General features: G+C 43.5%; 1 protein-coding gene across 1 annotated transcript in view; it reads right to left on the bottom strand.

Moving 5' to 3' along the window:
• Nucleotides 1–5,878: 5,878 nt before the first annotated feature.
• Nucleotides 5,879–10,442, bottom strand: part of GNB5 (G protein subunit beta 5) — a 32,786-nt gene continuing 28,222 nt past the window's right edge. Inside the window, exons 9-11 of the mRNA XM_061428740.1 lie at nt 9,089–9,185; nt 8,037–8,203; nt 5,879–6,709 (exon numbers count right to left, since the gene is read on the bottom strand). Of these exons, the coding sequence (XP_061284724.1) occupies nt 6,698–6,709; nt 8,037–8,203; nt 9,089–9,185 (276 nt within the window). The 3' untranslated portion in view covers nt 5,879–6,697. The remainder of the gene's footprint in view (nt 6,710–8,036; nt 8,204–9,088; nt 9,186–10,442) is intronic.

The following is a 10,442-nucleotide window of genomic DNA, read 5'->3' as shown; positions in this document are numbered from 1 at the left end:
TTCACTGTCCTTCATAATCTCCCAGAGTTTGCTCAAACTCATGTCCACTGAGTCGATGATGCCATCCAACCATCTCATCCTCTGTCACCCCCTTGTTCTTCTGCCCCTAATCTTTCCCAGCATCAGGGTCTTTTCCAATGAGTTAGGCCTTCACATCAGGTGCCCAAAATATTGGAGCTTCAGCTCCAGCATCAGTCCTTCCAATGAATGTTCAGGGTTGATTTCCTTTGGGATTGACTGGTTTCATCTCCTTGCTGTTCAAGGGACTCTCAAGAGTCTTCTCCAGCACCACAGTTTGAAAGCATCAATCTTCAGCACTCAGCCTTTTTTATGGTCCAACTCTCATATCTATACATGACTACATGTGGTGGAAACACCACAGCTTTGGTTATACAGACCTTTGTCAGCAAAGTGATGTCTCTGCTTTTTACTACACTGCCTAGGTTTGTCATGGCTTTTTTTCCAAGGAGCAAGTGTCTTTTAATTTCATGGCTGAAGTCACTGCCCACAGTGATTTTGGAGCACAATAAAATTAAGTCTGTCATTGTTTCCATTTTTTCCCCATCTATTTGCCATGAAGTGATGGGACCAGATGCTATGGTCTTAGTTTTTTGAATGTTGAGTTTCAAGCCAGCTTTTTCACTCTTCTCTTTCACCTTCATCAAGAGGCTCTTTAGTTCCGCTTTGCTTTCTACCGTTAGGGTGGTGTCATCTGCATATCTGAGGTTATTGATATATTGTAGATAAGTGTATATGATATGCTGGTACCACATGAAAGTGGATGGCTAGAGCCTTATAGCTCTGCTCAGGGTCCGGGGGCTTGTGAAGACAGTGGTGAAGGAAAATCCTCCCACTGGTTAGAAATTGAAGCAGGATATATGACTGTACCCTAAGTCTGGGGTGAGAGATGGCTAGAGTAGAGACCTACACTGATACTTGGGCAGCTGCTGCTGGTTTGGCTGAATGGTCAGGACCTTGAAGACTGGTGACAAGGAAATCTTGGACACAGATATGTGGGTGAACCCCTCTAAACAGGTGCAGATTGAAGACAGTTGTCTCCCATGTCAATGCCTCCAAAGGGTGGCCACTATAGAGGATCTCACTAATCAAGTAGACAAAATTCTGTGCTATGTGGCTATCAGAGAGCTTCTTTACACAGCTGCCATGGTGCCTGCTCTATGAATGCCCATGAATGAAGAGGCCATGCAGCAGAGACAGAGGATGTGGCCATAACAGAACTCCCTCTCGAGGGCCTGATCTGCAAGTGCCAGCGATTCTGATGTGGTGAGAAATGAATTTTGCCAGAAGGGAATATAAACCTTGTCAAACTGAGCTGGTTGGGACATCTTATGAGTTCCCTTATTAAGTTAAATGTTTTGATATAGGTTCATGTTTTATTTTCACGGGAGTCATGATTTTACATTTTTGAACTTTTTATTTTAGCAGCAAGCACAGTTGTTTCTTAGATTTGGAGTAGCCTGGGTGTTAGTAGTAAATCTTCTGGCCCTGCCATTGGTTAATATCAGCTGAATCAAACAAATGAATAAATAACCTCCACACAGAACTTCTTATCCAGTTTGCAGTCAGACTTGGCTATAATCCCCGCTCTGCCACTTGGAAGCTGTGCAACTGTGAAAAAAGTTTTTCAGTTCTCCCGGCCTCAATTTCCTAATGTAAGAAATGAATGTGATGAACTGTCTGCATCATAGGTTGTTACAAGGGTTACATGAGTTGGTATGTACAAAGGCTTTAGCATACTGCTTGGCACATAGTAAAAGCTCTTTACAGAGGAGCTTATATTATTAATATGAATTGATCAAGGTTACCAGGCTCACTAGCACCACTTCTAACCCAAATGCAATTTGTGACATTTTTGGTGAGTCTTACCTATACGGTTTCTGGTTTTGATTTTAAAATACTGAAAGTAGCTAGAGACCACCTACTATTTTTTCATATACATTTTAACAGCTTTATTGTGATATAATTCATAATACCACAAAATTCACTTTTAAAGTATAGATTTCAGTGGGTTGTAGTATATTCCCAGTAGTGCAACCATCACCACTGTGTAATTTCATTATCTCAAAGGATATCCAATCTCCTCAGTAACCACTGATCTACTTTCTGTCGCTATGGATCTGCCTATCATGAAAGTGGCACATTTCGTGTAAATGGAATCATTCACTATGGGGTCCTGTGTGCCTGGCTTCTTTCACCTGGTATGTTTTCAAAGCTCATCCATGTTGGAGCTTGAATCAGTACTTAATTCCTTTGTATTGCTAAAAAATATCCCATTGTATAGATAGACCACATTTTGGCTATCCATTCATCAGCAGTTGAACCTTTGAATTGTTCCACTTTGAGCTGCTCTGAACATTTGTGCTCAAGTTTCTGTGTGGACATGTTTTCATTTCCCTCAGGTACATGCCTAGGAGGGGAAGGCCACCTATTACTGGGGAACACAGACGGGTTGGAAACAGCGACTTCTGGTTCCTGGTTTACATGAGTAACCAGGCAAATGTTAAGCATTCCCCAGTGGTGTGTTGGTCAGATAACCTGGGGTTCAAAGATAGGCAATTTTTGTTGTCACAGTCTTTGCATAAATGTTCATACCATATTTGCACTGAGTTTTTCTTATGTATGTGGTTAAATCAACCAGCACATTATTTCTGATCCCATCTCCTCCCTGGAGGGTCTGCATCCTTTTTGCAACTACAGAAACATATTCATTTCACTTCTTTCACCAGAATTACTGTAAGTCCACGCACCGTGGAGACTGACCAGTCCTGAAGGCCAGCCTAGCTAGCACCAAGCCCTGGTTAGAGAAAAAGGCGTTGGCAGATGCTCTGAAGACTGATCTGATTCTCCCCTCTCACTGGTGAGAGAGCATGTGCTCCCAAAGGATCTACAGACAAGAAGATTCACTGAGACCCTTCCCCAGCTTGCCCCCTCATCAGAATTCCCAGCCCACTTCAGTCCTGCCTTATCCTGATCTCCAGGGAGGGGCCTTAGGGTCTGTGTGTTTAACTTGCTGTTGAGCCAGTGGGCACATTTGGGGAACGCAGATCTACAAATGCCTGCTCAGTCAGCAATCCCAGGCTTGGAGGGAAGCTCCAATCCCAGTGCCAGTTAATCTCTGAACTCAGCAGTTGGGCTTACCCCAGAATCCCAAGGGTCTTCCTTTGGAAAGACTGTCAAAGAGACAGCCCCTGCTGGTCTCTTGCCTTGCCCACTGCCTCTCTGTGCCCAGGTACGCTGCTTTCAAAGTCAGTATGACCCTGGGAGTCTTTCCAGGGGACTCTCCAAAGTCAAAACTATTTTCACAATAATACTGACTCCTTTTTTGTACGTGTGGCTTTTAAAACTCTCATTTTCTCAGGAGTTTTCAAGAGGCTACTGATGGGTGGTAGAATATGTGCTTCTGGAATCCTGTGTTTCATCATTTTTCTCAGTTTTCATTTCTAATATGATAAATATTGATAGATATAAGCCACATAAACAAGAAGCTCTTTGGGTCCTCAATAATTTTTAAGAGTGTAGAGATATCTTTAGATGAAAACATTGAGAACCACTAGCCTAGATGAATCTTTAATAATTACTATTTTGATACATGAGTAGGGACTGTAGGGGTGAGAAGAGAGGAAAGAATGAAAAAGGAGGAGAGTAGGGAGGAGGGGGAGAGGGAGGAGGAGGAGGGGGAGAGGGAGGAGGAGGAGGAGAGAGACAAGGAAAGAGGGGAAATAAGGAGAGAGAGGAGGGGGGAGATGGGAGGACAAGGGGAAGAATGTGGGAGAAGGGACAGGAGGAGTTGGAAGGGAGAGGATGAGAACAGGAAAGGGAAGAGGGAAGGAACTTTAGAGCTCTCCCATTTCCTAGATGAGGAAACTGAGGCTGAGAGGCATTTAGATATTATATATCCTGTAACAGTGGAAAAGCTCGGTCTAAACCTTTGTCCCCATGCTGTCCCCCTCTTAAGATCAATCAAGTGTTAGCAGGATCACCTTCTAGCCAGATGGCCAAGCAACTACGAGGCCAGGTTGCAACGGCCCTTACATCTTGTGCTCTTTTAAAGTCACTTACAATGCAGGGAAGGGTGTGGGAAGAGGGAAGTGGATAATGGGTGCCTGCTCTGGCCCCGGGCTCACTGCAGAACCCCGAACCCAGACCCCCTTCTGGGAGGCCAGCCGCCCGCTCCCTCAAAGCAGCTGCCTTGGTTTTAGTGCACAGGTATGTCCCACACCACCTGTCATCACACACCTCCTTGTTAAACCCCTTCTCTGCCTAACCTTTCTCTTCGCTGGCTGGAAAGGGGGTGTCCAAGGCTGTGCACACCTGTGGGCACATCTGTTTGGCCCCTTCACCACAATGGTTTAGTACCTTTGCCTCCTAGTCTTCTAAAAAAAAAAGAAAGCCTGATTAACAAACTCCACTCAGTACTATTTTCAATATGCAAAATACAATTTATTACCTAAAGTTTAATCCCTGAATCTCCATGTAGTCTGTATATTCCCAACCACGTATTTCATCAATACTACTACTGAACAACACCCAAGTGAGACTAAATACTTATAGGGGAGGTGGCTTACTGCCCATGGGGGTGAGTGTTGGAGGGAATACTTTCTTAGGGCCCTGAAAGTCACTTTTCTGATTGTAAAGTTAGGGACTACTTTGCACATATACTGACGATACCTCCCACCTCTCCAAATATACATTGAATTTGCTTGCATCTGAGTGACTTCTCCTTTGCCCTGTCTTCCTTCACTTCTGGGAGGTCCAGGTCAGAGTGCAGACACATGGAAGGGTCTGTGGGAGACAGGGAAGGAAGTACCATAATGAGGAGCCCAGGAACAAACTCGGGAGAACCTTCTGGGAGCGGAGCTTGGGGATTTCACAGGACACGTTGTGGGGCCAGCACTTCAGCAGCTGGCAGGAACTTGGTGGACCTGCTGCCCATTTCCCTGAACCCCTGATCAGAATGGAGTCCGCTAAATGGAGAAGGTGCTGAAAGGTGTCCCTCTGGGCTATGCTCTGGCCCATCTTCTGTCTTGTTCTCAAGGTGGGTAGAGCAGCAGAGATGGAGTGGGTGCAGGTTGGGGGAGGTGAGTAGGAGCCTTTCACATGGTCTCTCTCTACTCCAGGACCTACTGTGTAGTAAAACCCTTAGTAAATGTTTTCTTGGCAAATGATTGAATATAACCATTATGTTTATTTTAAGAGTTTATGGAAAAGCTGGCCTGGGGAATTTCTGACTCATTTTGATATCTGAATGAGTAGTTTTGCCGGTGGGCCTGGTGCACCCCCTGAGGTTTACAGGCCTATCAGATGGCTTCAGGTCTGGAAGGGCCTCTGCAAGCAGCAGAACCTGGGGCTGGGCCTGCAAAGCCAGAACTACCATCAGGAGAAGGGCCAGGCTGCAGCAGGGCCATGAGAAGGGACCGAGGATCTGGGGGACTCAGCACACACAGCCCTCAGACAACACAAGGACATGGCCCGGCAGACCCAACCACCCAGAGGGCAAGCCTCACCCAGGAATGGTTTTTGGTTTGAGGTGACCTTTTATTTCCCTAAGTGATGAATCCCGTCTTTATGAATGAGGAAGTTTCTAAAACAAAGGATGAGCTTCTACACTTGAAAATAAGGGATCCTACAACTAAAGCACTTGGTATCTTCCAGAAGGATCTGCTGAATTTTAAATAAAGGCAGGATATTATGTTTTTTTCCTCCATATAAGTGAAGCAAAGACATCATCATTCAAGAGCTAACAATCTGTGTATGTAATTACACTTGCAATGCAATAAATACGAGTATAATTGATATGGACAAGATTCACTTTAGCTTGAGTAGATGCTACTAATCCTAATACATCTAATACCACAAATAGGTTTTTAAATAAGTTTACTGTCCTCTGTTCCCACATAGAAAGGTTTTGGTTCCTCTGAGAAGCGTTTGTGTCCCAAACAGCACTCAGCTTTTCCCTCTAATGATAGAAAATGTCCCGTCCTCCCGATACAAGCCACCATCACAAGAAACATAGATCAAACCTGTCTATTCTACCCATATCTCTGCTTCATTTGTAACACGGAAATGTTTTACCTGAAAAAAAAAAGACAAGAGGAAGCAAGGCTGAAAAGGATACTTTCACAATAAAAACACATGTAAAAGAACTGATTTTGTCTTATTACATTTGGAATTGGAATTTTCTTCTAAGACCAAGTAACGTGGTCCTCACATAGTCCATTAAAATCAGCAGTTCCTGGGGAAGGTTTCAAATGTCAGAATGCACACTGAGAAAAATCAGCTTTTAAAGTGCTCCAAAAAAAAAAATCTTGATTCCAGGAAACAAAATGGGATATAGTAAATGGTCAATTCTACTGGGAATAGTAGAATTCTACCAGGAATAGAGAATGAGTTGAGACTAGTATAATTTATAATAATCTTAAAAACAGATATATTTGCAAAAATGTTCAAAATGAAAAACACTGTGCTGGAAGGTGTTTTCATAGTGTTGGAGGTTCACACCGGGATCTTTCCAGGGTGATGGTTTTAATAGTAATGTTGGAGGCGTTTGGTGAACTGTCAGTCACGGAGCTGCTCACTTGAAGCTAAGTTGCAAGAAACTCTCAGACCCTCTAGAAGTAAGATCTATTTACATGTGATGAGTTCAGGTTCTATTCTCAGGTGCCCATGTGCACTGTGATTAAGCCCAGACCTGCAAAGACACAGACAGACAATCTTCAGTCTGTTTTCCAGTTGACATTTGTAAAACCTGAGTTTAAAGACAGAAAATCAAAATTTTTAATACACAAACATACACACTGCATCCAAAATAGAGCACTCACATGTCTCAGAAGGATAATACTTCATTCCTAGCGACTCAAACGCGCTTCTTTGGCCCTCGCCTTCCCTCTCCCTTAGTTAACTGTCTGAAGGGCATCTGTGGCCCCCTTGCTGCTGCTGCTAAATCGCTTCAGTCGTGTCTGACTCTGTGCAACCCCATAAACGGCAGCCCACCAGGCTCCCCCGTCCCTGGGATTCTCCAGGCAAGAACACTGGAGTGGGTTGCCATTTCCTTCTCCAGGCCCCCTTGCTAAGGAATGGTAATTCTTAGACTGACAACTGGAATTCTCTGTACGCATCCAGCTCTCTGGGTATACTGACATGGCTTTATTAATTTATCAAACTCTTGTCCAGGATGATGGAATCACAACTTCACTGTTTATTTCATGAATTTTGAAAAAAATCCATTTATCCTAAGACTGGACTATTCAATTACTCATTTTAGAAATGACATACACTTCTTAGGATAATATGCAGCATCAAATGACCAGCTACTTTTCTAGACAGTCTTTGAAATTCTCTCCCTCCCCTGACCCTGTGTCCAGCAAATAATCTTAAGCTATGTCCCAAATTTGTTCAATCCTACTTAAGTCCCTCCATCAAAAGATTTACCTTCAATCAGACCCCTAAAACCTTTGGCAGATAAATATCTGCCTTTGCTCTCTCCTTCTGAAATGCTAAGATGACTGTCAAGCTTGTGATCTTCCACAGTGAAGTAAGTTTTGCTTGCTGAACAGTTATTTTGGTGGCATTTCTAGGGAGCCAACACCTGACACAGTCATGGAGCTCTTTGAGAATTTAATAAAGCCATACGGACACTATTCCTGGAAAAATGCACACATATACACAATTTAGCATGTAACTGCACAGACTTCATAGGTCTCCTGAAGCCTCTGTGTGAACTTCACAGGGGTCTGTGACTGGGATAAGGATCCTGGTGCTCCTGGGAGGTGAGATTGGAAATTGGATTTGTCACAGGCTGGAATCAGACTTTTAGGGTATCTGTGTTGGAATACCTGCATTGATGGGAAACTCACTACCTCCCAAGGCAAATCATTCCTCTGTGGCTACAGACTTGAAATTAGAGCTCTCTTTTGGCTGCCCAGGCGCATCCTAGCTTACTCTGACCTCTCTGCTTTCAAGAAGACCAATCCCGCCTGCTCTCACACACACAGTAATGTAGAAAAAGCTTCTCTTACTCTGAGGGTATGATCCCATGATCCTGAGCAAAAGGCAGTCCCATCAGGGGAAACTCGTAGAGTACTAACACGGTTTTCATGTCCAAACAAGATGGAGACTCGAGACCCCTTGAGGACATCCCAGACGTTGATGGTATAATCATTGTATCCAGCAAACAGCAGGCGACCTTAAAGCAAGAGGTAACACGGTTACTCAACCAGCTCCTTCCTTTTGATTTTCTTTTCATGACGCTCATTCATGTGCTCGTTCACTCATTCATTCAATAAACAGTGCTTTAGTGCCCACTGTATACCAGGCATTGTGGTTTGCCCTGGGGATTCAAAGAGGAGAAAGCACAGTTGCTGGCCCCTGTGGAGGGTGATGGTGGGCGGGCTGACTCATGTATCATTGCACGCTGTGTGGAAGGGGCTGTAATGGAAGTGCTCAGCTATGTGTTAAGTGCTATGTGATCACAGAGGCAAGGGGATCAAAGAGGATACTATGGGAGAAGCACTATCTGAGTTGGCCTTGGAGAGTTGAATAGGAGTTTGCCATGCAGAGAAGGGAGGGAAAATGACGTTCCAGGGAGCAGCAGCAGCACGAAGGCACAGCTGCATGACTGGAAGGTGTCTGGGAGAATTGAATGGTCCACGGACACAATGTGCCAGTGCTGCCCTGACTTTCCCTGGTAGCCTCTCCAGCTGCGAAGGCAGAGGCGACGTGAGCTTCGGGGCAACAAGAAGGGGACTCGCGCTTCACTCCTTCCACCTCTGAAAAAAGTCCCTTTTCAAGTGTCAAGGGGGAAATGGAAGGCTGGAGAGGAAATGCCTAAAGGCATAGCAGATGGAGTTCTGATATATCTTTGTTCTGAAGAAGAGTGTTAGATGGGCCCAGCCTTCATGTTTGGGCTGGGAAAGCTGCTTCAGGCTGGGCAAAATGTGGTGTCAAAAATGCATTGGAGGAAAACCAGTGCAGGCTAGACTCTCAGCAGGTGGAGCCATAGGAAGTTCAGCTGAGGGGAAGCCTGACGGATTCTCTGAGGTCCCGTTTCACAGTCCCAGGAAAACCTTACCACTGAGGGAGAAGTCCACGCTGGAAGCTCCAAAGATGATGCTCTCTTTGGAATAGATGGCGACCTCCCTGTCTGCCCGGAGGTCATAGAGGCGACACTGGGGTGACAAAGAGGACAAAGAGGCACTTGTTTCTGGGTCCTGTTTGGTGCATCAGTGATCACATAGCTACAGGCAGGTGCCAGTAGCTTGTGTGGTTTGAGGGTCAAGGGGAAAACCTTTCGCTTTCTCTCAGTATTTTCTTCCTCAATCCCAATTCTTATTATATCCCCATGAAGCACTGGAGACTCGAAGAAACAGCAAATGCAGATTTCTTTAGTACAAAAAACAAAATGTAAGCCTTCTTTTTTTCTGATAAGGAATATGTGTTCATTGTAGAAAATTCAGAAAATCTCAGAAATGCATAAAGAAGGAAATCCTAGAGATGTTTACTAACACCTGGCTATTTCCTTCAGTTTTAATCTACTTTAAAAAAATTACTTATTTGGCTGCAACAGCTTAGTTGTGGCACGCACAGGGTCTTCAGTCTTTATTGTGGCATGTAGCATCTTTAATTGCAACACGTGAGATCTAGTTCCTTTATCAGGGATCAAACCTGCGACCCCTGTATTGGGAGCTCGGAGTCTTAGCTACTGGACCATCAGGGAAGTCCCAGTCTTAATCTATTTTACGTGTGGATTTAAATGGGGTGGCTGTTTCATTATTGCTTCAATAATAATCTTCAAAAAATAGGATTAACGTGGTTGTTATATTCCTCATGTGGATAGATCAGAATCTACTTAGCCATACTCTGCTAAGTGTCTTGATTGTGTCTAATTTTTCTCTTTTATAAATAAAATTATGAGGAAGCCATGATCATTCTGCTATCAAAATCTTTATACGTATCTTTAATATTTTCTCAGAATAGCTAAGGAATGGAATCCTTAGAATTGTTTCCAAGAAATTACAAAGGATAAGGAAAGCTTTTAAAATTCCCAAAATCTATGCCCTTATATTTTGTTAAATATTCTTTGGCATACAGAAGTTTTAAATTTTCATTATTAACAAACTCTCAGTCTATTCCTTGTCATTTCTTTCACAATAGCAAACTAAGGTGAAATTCATTATTTAATAAGATATTTGCTATTTTGAGAGCATAGTAAGGTTGTGCCTACTGAAAAACAGGTCAACATTATTTTGCAACTAGTATCAAAAGACTTAAAATTAGGCCAGTTTTTGACTCATCAAGTTTATGTATGAGAATTCATCCTAAGGAAACAATAAGAGAGGTACCAAAAATACTTGCTTATAGCAGAGTTTTTAACAGGGAAAAAAAACCCTAAAAAAAACCCTAAATGTCCCCAGATTGAAGATTGG

This window comes from Bos javanicus, chromosome 10, assembly GCF_032452875.1.
Source record: "Bos javanicus breed banteng chromosome 10, ARS-OSU_banteng_1.0, whole genome shotgun sequence".
NCBI lineage: Eukaryota > Metazoa > Chordata > Mammalia > Artiodactyla > Bovidae > Bos > Bos javanicus.
The sequence above is the reverse complement of the archived record's forward strand: the minus strand, read 5'-3'. Positions and strand labels throughout refer to the sequence as shown.